At 38.1% G+C, this 21429-nt stretch overlaps 2 protein-coding genes across 10 annotated transcripts in view; one reads left to right on the top strand and one right to left on the bottom strand.

Moving 5' to 3' along the window:
- The window catches only part of c8h4orf33 (chromosome 8 C4orf33 homolog), a 51086-nt gene that overhangs the window by 823 nt on the left and 28834 nt on the right, over positions 1-21429 (top strand). For 2 of the 5 annotated variants that reach the window (XM_057843607.1, XM_057843606.1), the window contains exons 3-7: positions 98-291; positions 450-510; positions 1220-1271; positions 1367-1566; positions 3037-3363. In XM_057843607.1, coding sequence (XP_057699590.1) covers positions 105-291; positions 450-510; positions 1220-1271; positions 1367-1566; positions 3037-3133 — 597 coding nt within the window. In that variant the 5' untranslated portion in view covers positions 98-104 and the 3' untranslated portion in view covers positions 3134-3363. Of the gene's footprint in view, positions 1-97; positions 292-449; positions 511-1219; positions 1272-1366; positions 1567-3036; positions 3364-14259; positions 17514-21429 lie in introns of those variants that run through there. The other 3 variants (XR_009064146.1, XM_057843610.1, XM_057843608.1) reach the window with 3 other exon arrangements.
- LOC130920405 (sodium channel and clathrin linker 1-like) lies at positions 1813-18618 on the bottom strand. 5 transcript variants are annotated; one of them, XM_057843601.1, is made up of 17 exons: positions 18469-18618; positions 17148-17277; positions 15576-15698; positions 14846-14916; positions 14248-14338; positions 13830-13918; positions 13521-13698; positions 10351-10449; positions 7120-7191; positions 6909-6983; positions 6641-6780; positions 6225-6417; positions 5489-5685; positions 5249-5327; positions 4995-5017; positions 4138-4230; positions 1813-3629 (listed from the first exon to the last, which is right to left on the bottom strand). In XM_057843601.1, exons 1-16 carry the CDS (start codon positions 18516-18518, stop codon positions 4152-4154), a joined length of 1689 nt encoding a protein of 562 aa, XP_057699584.1. In that variant the 5' UTR covers positions 18519-18618; the 3' UTR covers positions 1813-3629; positions 4138-4151. The 5 variants fall into 5 exon arrangements, with proteins under 5 accessions (XP_057699584.1, XP_057699585.1, XP_057699588.1 ...); XM_057843602.1 differs by lacking the exon at positions 4995-5017 and having other exon boundaries at positions 18469-18616; XM_057843605.1 differs by lacking the exon at positions 17148-17277 and having other exon boundaries at positions 18469-18604.

Genomic DNA, 21429 nt, shown 5'->3' with positions numbered 1-21429 from the left:
TGCCTAGTTGTGTTTCTCTGTAAGTGTGCAATTACCGCGCTTGTCCTTTTTCTGGGCCAGATGAAATTTCTTAGCTCTTATGCAATTGTACTTCCAGCCCCAATATGCTATCGGAATTTGAAATCCTGCACACTTGGGACAGCAGTCCTGTAAATCATGACCCTATTAGGATCGTCTTCTCTCCTGGTGTTGAAGGGCTTAAAATGCAGGTTTCTTCTCCGTTCTTCAATGACCCAAAAGCCCCAACAGGACCACCTGGACAGCCCTTCCCTGGGCTCTGGGATTATGAAGGTGGGCAAGAGTTCAGACTAAGGTATATGTGTTTAGGATTCATTTTAAATTATAATAACCAAATGCAATATGACAATATGCGGTATGAGGATCATTTGATTTAGATTGTTTTGAAATCTTGTGTTGCAAATGTTAATAATTTCCCTTTATCTCATTAGTTGTGGAGTCCTTCTTTCTTGATAGTACTACAGACAATTACTTAGAGGTGGAGGTTTGTCCGTAAGTAACATTTTAGGGGTGCTTCAGTAGTACCGTGTTGGCCCGAATATAAGACGGTGTTTTTTGCATTGAAATAAGATTTAAAAAGAGTGGGTCGTCTTATATTCGCGGTCTAGACATTATACCCATTCACGACGCTAGATGGCGCCAGAAATGTCATTGACGCGATGTTCTGTCATTGCAGATCTCAGCTACTAGTTTAACCAGTTTGTATTACTTTATTGCAATATTTTTCCTTATTCAGATTTGTTTCAAGACTACAGTTACAGTTAGACTTCACTTTGATGGTTAATGCAGTTATTGCAATTTTGTTGTTTTATCACAATAGATTGGTTTATTTACAATTCAAAAAGGAGAAGCCATTCATTTACGAATGTGATTGCTCTTTAGTTTACATATTTAAATGTTCAGATATTAAGATTTGAATGAGGCAAAATAACATGCTTCTTCTCTCAAATATATTGTTATAATCATTTGTTTCAGATGTACTGTAATTCCTTTCTGTATAAAAATTAATTTGGTGTTCAAAAAGTCTTTTTTCAAACTTGAGTCTTGAAAAAGAGGGGGTCGTCTTATAATCAGGGCCGTCTTATATTCGAGCCAATACGGTATTTGATACACCCAAGGACATGTAAAATTGTAAGAATTAGAATTTTACTGAGACATGTGCTTCCTTATTCTCTGATGTCTTTCTGTGTTTTCACTTCAGACATGGTCAGCACTTGATATTACTGCTGTCTGGGGTCCGCCAAGCATTCCAGGTAGGCAGATGTTATGGAAGTGATCAATGGGTACTTAAAGGGTTATTACAATGCTGTGCCATTTAAAAAGCTATTTCCCCTCTACCATGTTCTAGCAACAACTACCGATGGTTTTTAATGCTACAATAGCTGGAGACAGATGGACGGGTGAGGCTCTACTTCCCTGGATTTACTTTCCCCCAAATGTCAACAAGATGAACACTTACGCCATTCATGGCTCTGGAGAGAAGCGCACCTATGAAGCACTCTACCCAATTCCCGAAGATGAGATAATCGAGGAACAAAAGCCAAACTTGTAAGTGTAGTCAGGCATTAACATAACTACTCATTCTAAAACTTTTCTTTTGCAACTAGTTAGAGGGCAAATCTAATGGTTTGTTCCCTAATTGCAAAACTATTCAGCGCCAGTGCATCCACTGTGAAATCTAAAGTATATAAGTGAATTGTCATCCAGCATACAGCACAAATATCCATCCATCCATCCATCCATCCATCCATCCATCCATCCATCCATCCATCCATCCATCCATCCATCCATCCATCCATCCATCCATCCATCCATCCATCCATCCATCCATCCATCCATCCAATTTGACAGAATTTACAACAGAATAATGATGCAATTACAGTGGTACTTCTACATATGAAGTTAATTAGTTCCAGGACCTTGTTTGTAAGTCGAAATGGTCGTATGTTGAGCAGGAATTTCCCAAAACGATACATTATAATTCCATTAATTCGTTCCACAGCCCGAAAACCGACACTTAATCCTTTATAAATACTGCTGGTACTATTACAAATGTCAATTATACATAGCAAAACAAATTATCAATAAAAATCGGAATAATAATACCTTATAATAATAATAATAATTAATATAATAATGTAACAAATCGGGTTCTAATGTGGCGGATGTGTTTTGCGTGCTGTACCTGAACGCACCCCGTGGCTGACGTGGCAGTGAGATTTTTTTTGTTTTGTTGGGGAATTGGCGTCAACTGCGGCGGACAGTAGGCATGTTGTGTTGCACAGGTTCTGAAACAAATGATTAAAAACCTGACAAAGCTGGCGATTTTTTTGGTGATGTTACCGCAGTAATAATTGTCACCTTAGTTCATATATAGACTGGCTATCAACAGGACCGTTGAGATCATTCTACGGCCGTATTGTTGAGCCAGTTGACGGCCGCACACACCACGCTCATCTTTTTTTTTTTTTTTTTTTATCATTTACATCCTTACTTCACTGGTAAGCGTCACCTTTTTCCTTTTTTACCACCTGCACTAACCTTTTTGGAACCCGTGTTGATTTCTCTCTCAAGCAAATCCGCCATGCGTCCGTCTTGCAGGAAAACGGAAGTAACACCGGCGCTGTCATAAATGGTAGTATTTCGAGCATGTTGTCAGATGTAGAAACAAAAGGTGAGTGAAATTTTACTTCGGATGTCAAAAAGATCGTGTGTCAAAGCGATCGTGTATTGAGGTACCACTGTATAACCAAGTGTCCACTGTGCCAGCCTACTTATTGCACATTATTATGTGCAGTGAGAATATCAGGATTATTTCTTTTTATCCTCAAACTACATTCTTAATTGGCTGCAAAGCATTTACCAAGTTTAAAACCTTTTACAAATTTATATGACATCTAGTATTATGGCATATCGGAAAACACCTATGTAGACGTTTATGCTCTGAATTCAGTTACTGTACATGAACTGTATGTACTGTATACACTATATTATATTTTCCATCTCTTTTTCTTTTAGCCACGCCCTGAAATATTTTGGTGATTTTCACCTTCAAAGCATCATGGGGGACGGTTGGGAGCAGCCAGAGTCTGATCTATGGAAGGGGAAACCCTAAGCATTTAAAAAACTGACATATCCTTTCCATTATGTACACTATTTCCTAGAGCTCCATGCATTCACTTTCATCAGTATGTAAACATTCTTTAAATATTAGGGAAACATTATTTTGGCTTTATTCTACGACGTAATTTAGCAAATTGTACTCCACACCTTTTTGTATTTTCTATACCCATTTCTGGATTTTCTATATCACATATAAAAAGATTGGTGGAAAACTTCAGACAATGCTTTTCATTTGAATTCATTTCTTTCAATTCACTTCACGGTGTGTGCATGTATGATTGTGTGGGGTCTGTCCATATGGGAATTGTCCTGTAATAACTGAGGACTGGAAAGACTACAGTTTTCAGTCATTGAACACCAATGTTATAAACATCTGGAGTTTGTTATTTCATAGTGTTTATTGGGAATATGTTTAACACACAAGTCTGGCTGTTTTGGCTTCAGAGGATTCAAGACTTGTTTTCTCTAGCTGAGATGACAAAACACAGCTGCCGGGAAAAGAAAATAAACAGAATCTGCATTAATTTAAGCACCCTTCAGTTCACTTTCTGCATAAACTGGGTCATAAAATTGTATCTGATCTTAATCTAAGTTACACAAACATAAAAAATTCATAAACTATCAATAGTTTTTATTGGACAGAGCATACAATAATAAAAAAATGTACTATTTGAAGCAATAGTCTTAGGCCAAGAGAAGCACTACCCGATTTGAACTGAATGGGGCTAACTTAATTCCTGTTTGGTCAGAAACATTAACATTGTAATTAGGTCTTTCATATGTTTCCATTTAAAGGTATTTTACAAGTTAACACAGCCGTATAAAGTCATAAAATAACCTCCTTCTGGTTAAGTAAAATACAGTCTATATGAAGATTGATTGTAGGTTGGGTTGTTGTCATTTTGACCTTTGCACCAAATATACTTTATTCAAATGGACAGTGCAGTGTCGTCATATCATATCACTACAATGTGCTGTGTTAATCATCAGTCGTACCTGTTATGAAGGCATCACTGTGCTCTCCTCAAATTCGGTGATTTGTCTCTGGAGATTAGCTTTTTCTTGAAACGCTGCAAGCTGTCTCTCATACTGCACAATCAGAGTATAAATATTATCAGTCAAAACTTCATTTAAATTTGCTATTTTTATGCATAGAAATGCAGCAGTTAGTGTTCTAGAGTCTACATAATGAAAGTGGCACAGAGGGGAAAATAACAAAAAATGTAGTATGCATGTATGAAAATGTGCATTTACATGTCCGCCCACCATTAAAATTAATTTAGCTTCATGAAAATTGTACAGCCATTGCGCCACATTTTTCTTTTCTGAATATGTGTTAAACCTCAAAGACTTAAACCTTAAAAATCCTGTAGAATGATTCTTCACATACGTCATTGGTAGTTTTCAAATAATTACTGTCTTAAATATATATTTAACTGATACCATTTATCATATCTAAGGTTGTGAGATTAGTTGAGCCTATCAATATGGTGGATGTGTGAGAGCAGGGTCAATATCAGTAATAGATCACAAAGTTTAACAAATAACTTACATTTACACTTTAACATTTGTGGGGAATTCACAGGTAAAACTGAATGTTTTGAGAAATCTGTAAGGAAACTGAAACGCTAAACCATATCCATAGCCTCCACCTCAAGGCCGGCCCAGGCCATTTGGGGGCCCTAAGCAAAATAATGCAAAGGGGCCCATATGTTTGGCCCACCATTTCGTCACAGTGTACTGTGAAACCCATACATGCCTTCCAACCCATACGTCCATATTTTGTATATTAATCAGATTTTGTTGCAATGCATACTTCAAACTTCTCACCCCAAATGATTGTCAGTACTTACAGTAGATAACGCCAAACCTTTTTCTAAAAGAGGAAAGAAAAGTTAAGGAAGAACTTTTAATTTTTTAAGCTGTAATCAAGCATCAAAACTCCCAAAAGTCAAATACAGCAATTTGTAGTAAACAAAATAGATTATAAATTAAACAATTGCCAGATTGGGGGCCCCCTAGTGGCCAGGGGCCCTAAGCAGCTGCATAGTCTGCGTATAGGCTGGGCTGGCCCTGCTCCACCTTACTTATTAACTCGTTCACAAACCTCAACAATTGTATTGTTGTTTTTTGTGAGCTGATTCTGAAACACATATGAATGTTGTTGGTGTTGATTCAGCTGCTCTCTGAAAAAAAAAAAGAAAAAAAAAAACTAACCATCATTTTATCCTTACTTTTCGAACTGCAATTGTCAACAGAATTTCATTAACACATAAATTTTCTTTTTCATTTAAAAATTCACCTGTCTGGTATCGTCCTTTCCTTTACTCTCATTTTTGGTACTTACGTCAGCCTTTTAATTTTGGATTCGAAAGCGTTGACCATCTTTGGTGCTTCCACTTTCCATCGTTGGATACTTTTTTGCTGTGCAGTAAGAAGGCTCATCAGATCAGCACTTGAGTTGCAACTGCTCTCCTCCAGTTCAGCCATCTTTTCTTTTAGTAATTTCTCTTTTATGATGTGCTCTTGCTCCATCTGTGTCATCTAAAAAAGCAGAGATTTTTCAGTTATTAATATTGTGTTGTACTTTTTTTTTTTTTCTTTTAAACCAAATTCACTGATAATGCTTTCCATGAAGAATGACGTTTGCAGAAATGTGCATGTCTGTTGAGTTTCTGAACACATTTATGCTGGCATTTTATCCTTTGCAAGAGTCCCAAAAGAGTTCCAGGCAACCATTTAAATGAGGAGTGTCCAACTCCAATCCTCTCAGCATGTTTTCCATGTCTCCCTCCATGTCTCCCAACTTTAACTCACCTGAATCAAATGATCAGGTCATCAGCAACCTCTGAAGGAGCCTGATACCGATCCCCATTATGAGAGTCAGGTGTGTTGGAGGGTGACATGGAAAACAAGCTGGATAGGGGCTCTCGAGAACTGGAGTTGGATACCCCTGATTGAAATGTAAAAGAGTAAATAAAATAAATGACAAATGAATACAGGTTGTCTGCTAGCTTTTGCTGAACTTTTGCCCTTCTTAGTGGGTATTTCCTCATATCTTGTTATTCAGTTCCAAAATTTACCTTTTGTTTGGCTTTCTTTTGGACCAGCAAGAAAGCCTTGTGCAGCTCATCCATCTCTCTGCGAAATTGAACATTCTCTTGTTGCAACTGGAGTCGCTCACAGCTGATTCTAACAGAGTCCTCTCTTGCTGCAGTCAAATAGCCCTTTAGCAGCTGCACTTCGTCCCGGCAATGAGACAACTCTGCACTGTACCTAAAGATAGAAATATATATAAATAAATATAAATAAATAAATAAATAAATAAATATATATAAAACAGAATGATGAGGCCCAGTTTATTATTAATTCTGCAACAATTGTCTTTGTCGGGCTCTGGATGATCGTAAGCGCAATATGTTGTACTGAGATAACAACATATTGTCATCACTGATTGCCTTCAATAGCTTTGAATCAGTAATGGAACTATTCCACCTACTCCAATTCCATTTCTTTTAGTTTGCTTTGGGTACTTTGCAAAGTGATGCTTAAGTCATCCTTCATACGCTCTGCCTTTAGACACCTCTGTTGAAGGGCATCAATTTTCCCAAGCTCGTATTCAAGCTTGCATTTCTTCATCTAAAATAAACACATGTAATCAAACAGTTGAGTAAACTTATAAATACAATTGTTTTGAATGATAAAATTTAGGAAAGTCTGTGACCCTGGGGCTGCTTTTCTATGCTTTTGATACAGCAAATATCTACCTTTGCCAGGTCCTCTTCCAAAGCTTTTCTCTCTCGATTAGCTCTCTCAAGCTGAGATTGTTTGTCCACACATTCCTACGAATAGGTGGAGAGGGTGATAACATTGGTTGGTTAAGCCATGTATCAGAAACAATGCTTTGGATGGGTGAAATTCATGTGTAATGCTGATTTTGAGAGAGGATGATTTCTACAAAGCAGGATTAAAACTTGCCAGTTGTAACAGGGACAATTCTTCAGCCATACTTTGCATTTCATTGTTGCACTGCTGACGCATAATATTGAGCTGTCAAAGGAGTGGTAAAGTTCAGTCAGTGCAGCAAATTTCATTTATGAGTATATGTTGTGAGCTGTGACATCTCTTTTAAAGAACATCTTTACAAGATAAAAAAACAAACAAATTGTGACACTGAAAACAGTATTCATATAGTGAGCAATAACTGTGGTGGCAGTAGGTTGACAGTGGAAGGGGAAATTTGGAGCTTGTTAAAGTAATGTTTTAGGTGAGAGAGGAAGTAAAGTATTGTGTTTCACAGTATACAGCAGGGGTGGCCAAACTTTTTGCAAAGGGGACCAGATTTGGTGTGGTAAAAATGTGGGGGGCCGACCTTGGCTGACGTCCTTTACGTAGAACAATATATTTAAGCAAATTTTAGCAAGCCATTCTGTGTGTCACATTTGCTTTATATTTTTTTTTAGTTCTGAAACGATTAATCGATTAACTCGAGTATTCGATTAAAGAAAAAAGATCCGAATGAAATTTAGCTGCTTCAGGTATTCGTTTAATTGAAGTGATACACTGCCCTCTAGTCTGCCTTTCACATGGCTGAATCCATCTGCTCCCTGTTAAGACCAACATAAGCCAAGTTTTTGTTTGAGTCAGTTTTTTAAATTCATTCATAATTTAGTTTATTGGTATATTTAGCAGTTTTTTTTTTTTTTTTTTTTTTTTTTTTTGTGGGAATATGTGTCTGAACCATTTGCCAAGAGCATCGTAAAAAAAAAAAAAAAAGCGTCAGCGTTTTATAGCATTTAAGCTAGCAGACTTTTGCTATGTAAGTTTAAGGCTCAGCTCAGGTATTTTAATTTTTCATGTTCCTTATCCGATTGCTCAATTATTTGAACTAACTAGTTCATCGATTAATCAACTGCTAAAATAATCGATAGGTGCAGCCCTAATTTTTTAAAATTAATAATTTCAACAATCTTGCAACTAGCTTTTGTGGCGTTCTCTTTCGACTCTTGGGCTCTTGTGAAATACTGCTGCTGTAAAATTAAACTAGCTTCAAGCTGTTTCAATTTCTCGCTACAGATCTTCCCTGTAATCTTTTCGTACATGTCAGCATGTATTGTTTGGTAATATCGCCTCACATTGAACTCCTTAAAAACAGCGACTTTCTCTTTGCAAATGAGGCAGACACAGTTGTTGCATATTTTAGTGAAGAAATAGTCCAATTTCCACCTATCCTTGAAGCGTCGGCTATTGCAGTCAGCTTTCGTTTTTTTGTTGATTGTCGCCATTTTAGAAAATTGGGAGTAAAGGGTCACACGGGGTAATGTTGCTCAGAGTGCTGCTGCAGTTTAGTTGGTAAATGAGGAGCAGCATTTAGTGTGTAAGCTACTTCATATGTTGGTAGCAATACTGCTGACCAATTTATTAAGTCTGTGTGCGGGCCAGACGTTAATGATTATTATGACTCAGGCTGGGGGCCAGATGAAATTTGACCACGGGCCGCATTTGGCCCCCGGGCCGGACTTTGGTATACGGTTTGAGATTATTGCTATGCAGCTACGTAATGTTGGACTTGTACAACACTGTATGGTATACATCTCTGAAAAACAACCAAACTCAAGCACAAATTCACATAGATCTTAACCTCACTATTTAAACTTAGTGCCCACTGCCCCATGGCTGCCATGTTTGCCTGCCTGTAATGTCATGTGCTGTGCCCTGTTTATGCTCATTGCTTGAATAAAGCAGATAAAAACCAACTTAATTCTGTCAATTGTGCCATGAGTATGACAGACACCCTAGAACAGGGGTCGGGAACCTATGGCTCGCGAGCCGGATATGGCTCTTTTGACGGCTGCATCTGGCTCGCAGACAAATCTTCAATTATTAAGAAAAAAAAAAAAAGTTTCGTCATGTAATGGGAAGGGCGCTAGGACCTCGGGGAAAACCTGGCAGGCGTAAGAGCCACAGGAGAACCGTTAAAAAGAGCAACCAGTAAGGGACGGTCACATTTTTTTTATATTCAAGCCAGTGATCAGGCGACATTCAGGTCGGGACACTACAGACACTTCAGGTGCGGCTGTGGAGGACGTTCGAAGTCTGATGATGCGTGTGGCAGTTGGTTGAAATAATAGCGATGGATCTGTAGCGTGGTGCAGACAGGGATTAAATGCTTCAATCTGTTGTTACACATTTAATTTTGCTTTATTTTCATTTTTCTTATACAGCTGAAACAAGAAAAAAACAACATTCTTCTACAGCTGAAACAAGAAAAAAACAAAAACAGCTATAACCCCAAACTCCATCTCCTAATTTTTATTTTCCCTCATTTCCTCACATACTGAATGCCAAATCTCATTTTTAACTACTTAAGAGCATAGAATGTATTTTAAATTGAAGATAATGTAAACATGTACTTTTTTTTGGTGTTATTAATAATAAAGATAAAAGTAACATACATTCAGAAAAATACCGTATTGGCAGTATGTCAGCCAATTGAACGGATAAATGAGTCCAGGCATTTTGCTTTGTTGCGTGCATTCGCACATTGACGTGACTGTTAATCGTCAGACTCAGATAACTGCAGCAGCTGGTGGAACCTCCATGCCGTCCGTGGAATAAAATAAATAATAAATATTGGTGGAAACTGATTACACTACACAAGCACTTTATTATGCTTGTTGTTAACACTTGTGTATGTAAATCTGATGTTGGTAGATTGTTTTCTCCTTGGAGATGAAATGCATGTGTGGCAGCTTTGTATTTTTTTTTTTACATAGCGTTTTGACAATTGCCGTCATATTTTCGGAATCAAAGCACCGTATACCGGAACAGCGTTCCGGCACTGAATCTTATACCGGAACTGTGTTCCGGTCCTGAATCTTATACCGGAACTGCGTTCCTGACCGTTCCCGCCCACTTTCACCCCTGCCCTGCCCTAGAACATATTACCATCGAGCAAATCACCTATACATTCTCTTTTTTTCTATGTTTTAATGAAGTAGATAAGAACATGGATGGATTAATATTTCACTGTATTAATCAGGTCCACCCCAATTTAATTTCCCCCATTTCCACTCAGTAATTCTGTTTGTGAAGATTGCTCTTATAATTTTAACTTGACACACATTTTCAAACTGGCATGCTGTCATATCCAGATCTGCTGAAAGGCTGGCTGGCCGTTGTTGCCTAGTCGCATACGGCATTCTCTACCTCTTTATTGGAACAAAGAGAAGCATCGTGCATCAACTGTTGGAAACTCTTTTTTGTCTTCTCAAGCTCCTGGGTCAACTGCTTTGCTCTTAACTGTGCCTGAGGGGGATGGGGGTAAATGAAGGGTCAGCTCACAGGGTTAGAGACTTAAAGAGCATACGACACCAGAAAAAAAGTCTTAAATGGCATTATTATGTGAATTAGAATCATATTTTGAGACGATTCGACCATATACAACAATTTAGCAAAGCGCAGATGACGAGAAATGAGTCTTTTAATCTGCCGGTTAGCCACGCCTACAATTATAGGGCTTTAGCGTCCCCAACAGGTGGATGACGTCAGCGGTAGACTAGGCTCATCGGTTTTACTATTCAGCCCATTGAGGGGGAATTGTTCAGAACGAGGAAAACGAGACGAAGAGAGGTGCAAAATATCATTGTTTCAGTCTCTCTACTCCCAATATTTTTACAGGATATTCTTTTTATCCAAGTATTTTCCCCAATAGCTATATAAATGGCTTGAGAAGGACCAGTCAGCCCGTCGAGGGGGAACTATTCACAATGAGGAAAACGCGACGAAGAGAGCGGCAAAATGTCATTGTTTCTGTCTCTTTACTTCAATATTTTTACAGGATATTCTTTTTATCCAAGTATTTTTCCCCAATAGCTATATAAATGGCTTGAGAAGGACCAGTCAGCCCGTCGAGGGGGAACTATTCACAATGAGGAAAACGCGACGAAGAGAGCGGCAAAATGTCATTGTTTCTGTCTCTTTACTTCAATATTTTTACAGGATATTCTTTTTACCCAAGTACTTTCCCCAATTGCTAAATAAATGGCATGGTCATGACAAATAACTTGTGCTAAATGGAATATAAAATAATAAAAATCCATTTATTCAAGACGACATGGCAAAATTACTCCATAATGGTCAAAACAGTCGACTTTACCTTTACTGTCACACCTGCCGAACGATATTTTATGACACCTAAATCGGACATATGTCATTTCCCTTCCCCGGCTTCGGAGAATGTAAACAGACCAGAAGGAGTGACAGCTAGCCGACATGCTAACCCGAACCGAGGGATGTTTCAAAGTCTTCGAAGTGGAAAATCACACATAACTAGCCTGGATTATTTGACATGACGACCCGGTTGTCGAGTTTCTTTGCGGATCGGCAAACCGCCCGGCGGAGAGCAATTTACAGTTCGTTCCCTGGAGGAGGGTGGCTGGAATTGTTGTGTAGCTAACGTGCTAACAGCTAACTGCTAATGAGCGTGAGGATAGCTTTTTACATGCCTATCAATGATCAAACGTAAGTAGTCCTTTATTTAAAGGAATTTTATAGTGTTTACTTTGTAATCACTGTATTCGTATTTGACATAATACAAAACAAGATGTTTACTCACTTCCTTGTAAGTCCAATGGTCCCACAGTAAATATCCACGGTGAATGGGAACCTTTTGAAACTCCAAAAAGGCGCATACGCCTCTCCCGCATAAAGAATGATTTTTCTGCAGCCGTTTGGCTGGCGTGATGCAAAAAATAAAAGTATTACTCCGCAAAATCAGCTGAATCCTTCTCCTCATACACAACAGTACACTGTAGCGTGAAGAGGACGTCTTCTACCGTACACGTCACAGCGCCCTCCTCCTCAATGCGAGACCGAAGCCGGAAGTCACTCATTTTCCTGGCGCGGGATTCAAAAAACTAAATAAATATAGCGATCGCTTCCACACACATCCAAGCGGTCCATATCATTCAGGAGCATAAAATACCGCGTGTATTATGAAATAAACATGCTTTTTCGTGTCACAAGCACTTTAATGCTTCAAGCAAATGGAAGCAATACTGAATTGACCAAGATGATCCACTGCCACCTGATATTCAGATGTTTTGTATTTTTCGTTTTGTATGAATAACTGGTAGGCTATCAACACATAGCCAATGTTCTTAATGTTCATAAAATATTTTGAATTGGATAAAAAGCAAAATTCACTAAAGATTGTTAAAGCATGTAATGAAGTTACATGCTTTGCTCTCAGTATTTTTCAACCATTATTTTTACTAATGCAAATATTTTACTCAAGAGAAATCAGAGGTACATAAACACTAACTGTACCTTCTGCAAAACAGTAGAAGCATTTAACTGTTGCACTCACAAGCTGACATCGATAAGATGGACATGGAGTCGAATAAATAATCTTAAACTTAAAATACACTTATTTGGAGTGAATAAACATTCTTCTTGCTAGTAAAAGTAATTTCTAAATGACTTTTTGTGATATACTGGTAACCTTTTGTAGCACATCATTTTTCGCAGAACAGTTGTTGGAAATCATGGATAAAGAATACACAGGAACTACCCAAAACATTAGACTTACGGTTATCACTACAAAATTGTTGACAAAGATCACATAACATTTTATTTTGCATTTTGATTTCAAAATTGAAATTCTTGTCTGTATTGTAAAGTAGTGCTGCAACGATTAATCGATTAACTCGAGTATTCGATTAGAAAAAAAAATCGAATTAAATTTTGCTGCTTGAGTATTCGCTTAATTAAAGTGGCGTTGTAATAGCTGATTTTGCAAGTGTTTGCATTTAGTTTTATTGATTTTGGTGGATACACTGCCTTCCAGTCTGCCTCATTTCACATGGCTGAATCCAGGTGCTCCCTGTGAAGACCAACATAAGCTATGTTTTTGTATGAGCTAATGTTTTTTTAATGCATTTGTAATTTAGTTTATAGGTATATTTAGCCTATTTTTGTGGGAATATGTGTCCGAACCATTTGTTAAGCTCATTGTTAAAAAGTTAGTATTTTATAGCATTTGAACTAGCGGACTTTTGCTATCTAAGTTAGCCAATTGTTTTTTTGTTGCACATAGATCCTCCTTTATTTATTTTTTATACCGTTTGAGGCTCAGCTCAGGTAATTTAATTTTTCATGTTCCTTATCCGATTATTCGATTATTCGAACTAATGGTTCATCGATTAATCGACTACTAAAATAATTGATAGCTGCAGCACTATTGTAAAGTCATCTAGGAATGTTCTCCACAACATTTCAACTTAACAGTATCTTTACACCGCTTGTACGTATATTTGGAAGACATGTCCTTAAAGTGAACGTAACTAAGAGAAAAAAAATGAGTATGCAATATGTACCTCATCCTTCTGCAATGCTGCCTCCTCAGCCATCTGCACACATTCTCGCACTTTGTCCAAACCTTCAAACTTCTCCTGTTCTAAAGCAGCACAACGGGCCTTTAGGTTCCCTGCTGTATTTTCCCACATAGTTTGATCTTTCAGCGCAGTCTCTGCCTCCTGAGATACAGTTTTTATTCTGAGTGAATGCAAACATTAAAAGTGTTGAGAAAATCCCAGAATGACCTCCCCATGCATTTCATAAATAATTACACTATAAGAATAGTAAGTGTTGGTGGTTATAGCATGTTTTTTTCCTCCCATAATCACCTGGTCTCTTGCTGCTTGATGGTTGTCTGAAGCTCTTCGATTTCTCTCTGTGCCGCTTCCTCTCGACTCCGGGCCTCTGTTTCATCCTCCTAAGCATTTACAGAAAGCAAAGCAAGATCTAGTAGAACTTTTCTCTTCACACTGATTTCAGTATTAAGATAGTAGTGCAAGTTACAATGACAGAAGCAATTATGGAAAGGGCAATTAGGTATAAAAACAGAAAAGATAGATCTTGGGACCTTTCTGTATTATCACCTACGAGAGTTTGAAGGAGACTTTTTCGAGTATTTTCGAGTAAGAGTATTTCGAAGTTTTATGCTTCAAACTTTGACATAACACTGCATATTGCTTCAGCTTGTACTTGGAGAATGTGGCATTCTATACATTCATTCTACTCAAAATACTTCTTATTTTTCACCTGTCTCTTTAGCTGCTGTTGAAGAGACTGGAGCTGTTGGGTCATCTCATTCACTTTGGCGATGGCTGTTCTCAGATCAGTTTTGGTTGTTCTGTGACACACAATATACTTGACCGACCTTATTTGGTGACTACTTTTTTTTTTTTTTTTAATGCTTGTTTACATATGTTTATGTGACTTTTGGTTCTCGCTGGGTCTCTGTCCAGGTCAGAGAATGAGACCATTTTGATTTACACATTCTTGTAGGTGTGGCTAAATTCACTGTTATCATCACTCAGCATAAATTCTTGCAACTCAAGTCATAAGTAGCTGTGAAAATGTGAAACTTTGTCAGGAAAAAGAACAAGAAACAGATATTGTTTATTATAGATATGTTGCCTTCAGAAGTGAAACAGTAATTGTCAACCTATTCTCTTGCTTGTTCTCATTATGTTTGCAAGTGCCCTGTGGCCTTTTCACAGCAGACTCCGGATGAGAGGCAGGGACCAGAACTATTTGCCAACCAATGTCGGAGCAACAATAATGAATGCAGACAAAAGTGCTGTCTGGTTCCAAAATACTTGCTGCAATAGCTCTTGTGTATCAAACCTTTACTTACCTGAGCTGGTTTTGTAAATCCTCCATCTCTGTGCTGTGTCCCGTCATTGTCTTTGAGAAATTACAGTTTGCCTAAAAGACAAGATTGCTATTAGTGTGGCATAATTTGAAACACCCCTCAATTTCCTGTGTTGTATATTTAGTTTCTGGGGTGGGAGGGGGACTTCTCCCAACTGACCCTGGGAGAGTGTTATAACGAGAAGCTATTTTTAAATCAACTTTGACATGACAGCGCTACTGATCACCCTTGCTCCCAGTTTCACAGACAAATTAAGATGGGAACCAATGTTTTTGCCACCTGTCAACAAAAAAAAAAACATGTTTTCTCTGAAAAAATGACCCCTCACCCATCATAAACCTTGTCTAAAACCACCACCAATTTGAATCAGGCAACATACTATTTCTATATGTTGTTCTGTTCAGTCAGTCACATATTACCTCCAAATTCAGTATTTTATTTGTCCCATGGTGTTCATATGAGAGCTGTGGAAGTTCAATATTCACATGTTAGATATTAACCTTTAAAGAAATGCTTGTGGTTTTATTCCAGAATAAGAGAGACAACACTAACAATAGTGACTAAGAGTAATAAAATGTGAACTCTTTCGTGAGGATACCTAACTGACAAATGTAAAAGTCCTATTAGAAAGAGCATCTTTCAATTGTGGACTCTACCAGGGTCATTTGTCAAACAATTATTGCACCAAAACTGCATTTTAAGAAGGAAATACCTGTAGCTGTTGTCCAGTCACATCAGCATTGAGTCCATTAGTGACTATTTTATCGTAGAACTCTTGTAGCCGGTCAAGCTCCTGCGATGCTGTTTGCCACAAGTCTGTTACCTGCATCCACTCCTAATCAAACGCAAATAAATAAATAAATAAATAAATAGATAAACTGATACACTTCTATTCATACAAGTAGATGTGAAAGAGCAGAACATATTTTACAACCCACAGCCCAGATGATAGTTTCAACATAAATAATAAATTGTGGATAGGCATGTGCCGGTATGAGATTTTGACGGTACGATAACCGTGAGCAAAAATACCGCGGTTTCACGGTATCACGGTATTGCAATTATAGCTCCAAAATGTGTTATTTTGAGATGTATGGGTTAAAAAAAAAAAAAAACTTCTTTCCATTGAACAGGGTTTTTTTTTTAGAACATAGCTGCAAATTGGAATATGAATGTATTGTTAAAATATATGAATTATCAATAAAAAAAAAAACAAATTTTAAATAAAATTAGAATATAACGTAGACTATACCCACAGCCACAGCTCAAGTTGCTCAAGTTTAGAGCAAGAACAAAATAATTTCTATAAAAAAAGTAAAAGCTCTTTTGAATAAAATTTTTAAAAATTTATACTGCATAATTTTTTTTGAGGATTGAAAAGCTCAAGTGAAGTTTCGCCATTTTCAGCCACTGTGTCAACTCTAGTCTACATGATGTCATGCCTTTGTGTTAGAAAGAACAAAGAATTCAAAAGTTAATAAGTTAGTTAAAAATGTATAAGTTAGTTAAAATGTAAATATTGTTGTGGAAAGGTTTCATCTTAAAAAAAAAAAATAATAATAATAACTGGGAGTGAGACCTCTCCTTGATCCAGCAAACGTGGATTTGTGCTTAGGGCAAGATAATCTTTCCTCAATTAACGATCTTTGATGCTATGCCTTTTTTTCCCCTTCATTCAAGAGAATCATGCTTGTTTTCTCACTCTGCGGCTGTAACACTCGACGAAGTTGCTCTCCCAGCTAAGCCTAGGCTAACATTCGTCTTTTATAAGCTTTTAGTTAGTTTGTAAATCGAATTTCAAAGGAAAATATGTGTTTTGTTTTTGGCGAACTCATAGTGCTAATCTGTTTAGCTACTCACACATGGAAAAATACAATTGTACAACGTTTTAAATGTATTCATTCTGTATATTTCACTTACCACGATTTGAGAGCTCAATAAATTGAAGAAAAGAACGCCTTATGTTTGGAGTATTTGTTTAGGGTTCGCTGGCTGTTTAGCCGATAATCACTTTCACACGCAACAACAAACGGGAGGGGGTGAGCGCTGCCGCGCCACGCCACTTCTGGCTGGATTTTTGACACATGAAAAATGGCGAATACCTTACTACGGTCTGACGGAAAATTTTAGTGGTTTTGAAACCGCGACGTTTTCACACCACGGTAAACCGTGAAACCGGTAACCGGCACATGTCTAATTGTGGATGATTAGAAACTAGAGGCTATATACTGTAATGTCTCTCTTTGTAATCTAAGAGAAAAATCACAATTGAAGACATGTAAACCTGCTTAAAATGTTGGACTTGAGTCTCATAGTTATCAATAATTTCATTTTCCTCAACAGTGGTACTATCAACTCCTGAAGTCAATGACAGCAATTGAAGCTGATTTGGCTCTACCAGCTCTCTGTGCAACCTGCAAAGAAAGGGAAACGTTTATAAACTGTATTTTTTTTTTTTTTCTGAATTTTATCCCTGTGGCTTATTTATGGATTACAGATCAAAGCAGCATATATCCATCCATCCATCCATCCATCCATCCACTTTTTTTTTTTTTTTTAACCATAGATGCATGTTGTTGGTAATTTGCATCATACATAAAATAAATACCTTTGCATGTATTTTTTTCTTATTTTATTTTATTGTGTATTCTATTTATTACAACTTTCTCAACTTTTGTCTTTCGTTTTGCATCTACTATAGGTAAAAACCAGTGGATTTAAATCTTTTTAAATATATTTTTTTGCATCAATGGCTTAAATTGATAAGATCAAAATATTTATTAAAAAAAAAAAAAGATGAAAGTATTGTTTCAGCAGTGTCACATTGTGTTATAAGATAGGGTCACCACAATTTCTCTTCCAGTTATTGTTATCAACATTATTTAATTAAAAACAAACTAGGAGTTGTAGGAAAGTGCTGGGGCGAGTGAGACATCATGCTTTTAAAACCTTGTCCATTACTGGATCTTAGGTTTTTGCCTTTCATTCTTTTTCCCCATACAAAGTGTGCACCTGCTTGTGGCTCCCTGCCTCAAGAGTGTCTGGAGCCAGTGGCACTCAGACTCCGCCTGACATTCCGGGCGAGCCCCAGTTGAGGTCGATAGAGCCAATGGCCTCGGCTAAATCTGGCGTTTAGCTTAGCTCTCACTTGACTTGTGACTACTATGCATTAGTTCCCAAATCAGAGCACATACACGTTGTCGAGAAAGGAAGCAATTTTAAGTGGAAAATAAGGAATAAAAAGTCAATGATGACATGCTTGCAGATAATCACTTTTGGATAATGCTATCTTTCAGTAGGCTTCCCAGGACAGCTACCAGAACGTCCTCCTTTCATGAGGTGTTTACTTCTGCTTCAGGTGTTTACCTATGTTGCGTTTTGTAAAACATTTTTTTTTTTCCCCGCAATGTCCTTGCACCTCTGGGTTATTTTGTTGCTTTGTAACCTTTAAGAAAAGTTTAATAAAAATAAAAACATTTCTAAAATCCAATCATTTTCATCCATTTCCAATCTTCTGAAAAATGATGTGATCGGCCCGATTCACGATCACGTGATCATCTGTATTTAAAACCAAAGTATTTATATTGATCACAGCCTGACCATACCAGTCTGTCTCCCCAGCATCACTTTCCAACTTCAGTTTTATATCCGTCATGGTCACCTGTATACACAGCAATGTCCAATATAAAAGTACTGTACTGTACTTTAAAAGATGAAGCCTGAAATAAGTGTTATTAAAAGAGGCACCCAATTTTTTCACAGTAGAGTTTTCATAGTTAAGGAAAAAAATACATAATAAAGTGCACATTAAAGATAAAAAGCTTGTCATCTATCTTCATTTGACCGGCCTTTGTTACATCAATTTGGCCATTAAGCAAGCAACTATGAAGTCACATGGTTAACTTTTATTCCGAGGAGTTATTGGAATGTATGGTTATGGTCACAATGTAGTTAAAATGCTTTTAACAGTTTCCACAGTAAAGCTGGATTGATACTTGCGCGGCCATCACGCGACAATAGGCCACCATTGGTTCTCCCATGACATTTGACAAAAAGTGGACCAATCATGACAATGGTCTCGAAAAAATGTTACGTGGCCAATAATGTTCGAATAGCCTACGCTAGTAGTGTCCAAACGATTCCACATAGGGCTGCAGTGGGTGCTGGATTTCATTCCAACAAAACACCTTTGCACCAATCTGGTGTCTTACAAGTGTAATCAGTTGATTGCAGTCATGTGCTGTTTGTTTTAGCAGAAACTTTATTGGTTAAATTGTCTGTGCGCAATTGGTAGGAACAAAAACCGGGACCCACAGCGGCCCTTAAAGACCGGTTTGGACACTCCTGGCCCACGCGAAGGTGCTCCGTGACTCCGAGGTCATGTGATGCAATGCAACAGAACCTTATGCAGTGGCAGGAGTATAAATAGGTCTTAACATTACCATCTTTTGGTGTTTTTTTATCATTTTGGGGAAAAAAAACAAAAAATGCTAATTGCACCAAACAGCCTTGATTTGTTGCTATTTAGTGACATTCTTTATGGTGGGCGTGCCCAACCTACAAGTGGTGTAAATTTCGTAACGATAATATCGTTATCGTAACGATGATATCATTCTTTGAACCAGGGGTGGGCAAACTATTCCACAAAGGGCCGCAGTGGGTGCGGGTTTTTGTTCATACTCATCATGAGGACAACTTTTCACCAATCTGGTTTCTTACAAGTGCAATCAGTTGATTGCAGTCAGGTGCTTCTTGTTTCCACTGAAACTTCATTGGTTAAACTGTCTGTGCTGAATCAGTTGGAACAAAGACCAGGACCCACTGCGGCCCTCGAGGACCGGTTTGCCCACCCTTGCTTGAACAATAGTAAAGTACTTGCTGATATTATAGTCTGCCATACAGTAGTTCGATTCGATTTGACTCAGAAGGCTCAATTTCATACAATATTATGTACAACAACAACAATCCGGTGATTGTGTCGCCCAGACGCCAAACAGCATGCGGGAGGGAAGGGAAGCGCTGTTTCCCAACCTGCGGTTGGGAAGCGCGGGGGGTGGGGGGGGGGGGGCGACTCACAACCCCTTTTCAATTGTTGTCTCTCGCAATTTAATCGGAATCCGGGGACACCACGCTTCCTAATCTAAACTTGTCCTTTTATTTTACTTTTTTATTTTTTTTGGATGATTTTTTTTCTTTCTTTCGCCCAGCCTAAACTACGCTATGGATGTTGTACTTCATGCACAAATCTATAATACTCCCCCTCTAGTGTTAAGACTACTGTTACCAAACTAATTCCCCATATGACAGAATGCAACATTCACCGTTAGACAAAACACAAAATGGTCGAAGGTCGCTTCAAGTCAACTTTCACCCGCCTCGAATTATGACCAAACGTCTTTTTACCTTTAGAAAGGGCTTCAGTTGACTCTTCCGCAGCCGCTCGTCCATCCCCTCCGTCGTCTGGGTCTATCACGTCGTCAAACCATCACGTCGGGGTCACCAACTGTTGAAATTCGCCCCCCGGCCCAAACGCACCCGGGTACAGCACCAGCTAAAACAAGTGCCGCTCGGCTGACGCTGCCCCGCGTGTGCCCGCCGGGAAGGCAGAACTTCGCGCGTCCTCTTATTTTAACCCTTTGTACTGACTCCCATGTTTTGAAAGCTTGAAGAACACTCACCGAAAACAGGTTGACAATTTATTCGTCGACAATGGTAAAAACAAGGCAAAAACAGACGACGGAGGGACAATTCTGGATCCAAAACAAGGCTACATGTTTCCGAGCAGCAAAAAATCTGTGTTATCTCAGTGTCCAGTCTTTTTAAAGTCTTTGCTAAAGCGGGCCGTGTCAAAGGTGTGTCCGAAGGTGTGTCTGGGCGTTGCTTTTGGGTCTTCCCCTCTGTGGCCGGTTTTGGGCGGCTTAGGTTCGTGTGCGGATTGGGACGCCCGCTATCAACTTTGCTGTCCGGGCTGGTTGTACTTGTTTTAGGACAAAGCGCTTTGTCCTTGGAGTTTTCTGGGAGAGCTGATTGCAAGAGTTGGTGCGTCAATCTTGTGATAAGACGGCATTGTGTATCTCTTCTATTTGTTCTCATTAAACTATGGTGTGCTATTTATTTTATATTAGTAGTGTAGTCCTACCGTAAATATGAAAATGATACTATTTCCTGATAAATTATATTACGTGTGTTAGAGTAATGCAAACAGTCAGATGGTGCCTGTACCATATGTATGTGTTAGACTATATATGTGTTAGACTAATGCAAACAGTTATATTGTGTGTGCGATGACGGTACCTTTTTCCTTCAACATTTAACACAATTAGTTCTAATTCGGCGGAAAAAATAAAACATATTAAGAAATTCTGATATTTTTGACCACTCTGATGCTGAAACATTTCTGAAATTTGAATGATAATTGTTCTTTTTTCTCAAAGCCGCATATCAAAAATCGTATTAATTGATATTTTGCGTTGTGATTGGTTGCAGTTCAATTGTCCATCAATATAGATCAATAAATTGTTATAAATCTGCCTCCTACCCAAAATAGCTAAATCTAATATGGACAA

The sequence above is a fragment of the Corythoichthys intestinalis genome, chromosome 8 (genome assembly GCF_030265065.1).
Source record: "Corythoichthys intestinalis isolate RoL2023-P3 chromosome 8, ASM3026506v1, whole genome shotgun sequence".
In the NCBI taxonomy this organism is placed as follows: Eukaryota; Metazoa; Chordata; class Actinopteri; order Syngnathiformes; family Syngnathidae; genus Corythoichthys; species Corythoichthys intestinalis.
Note: the sequence above shows the minus strand (reverse complement) of the source record. Positions and strands in the feature narration are given on the sequence as shown.

What these genes read in the sequence shown, in the direction of transcription:
- LOC130920405 (XM_057843601.1), bottom strand. Translation starts at nt 18,518, where the DNA reads ATGACGGATATAAAACTGAAGTTGGAAAGTGATGCTGGGGAGACAGAC. An exon ending in TGACTGGACAACAGCTACAG is followed by an intron (nt 14,917 to 15,575) that starts GTATTTCCTTCT and finishes CTTGTCTTTTAG; the next exon opens with GCAAACTGTAATTTCTCAAA. An exon ending in GATTTACAAAACCAGCTCAG is followed by an intron (nt 14,339 to 14,845) that starts GTAAGTAAAGGT and finishes TGTGTGTCACAG; the next exon opens with AACAACCAAAACTGATCTGA.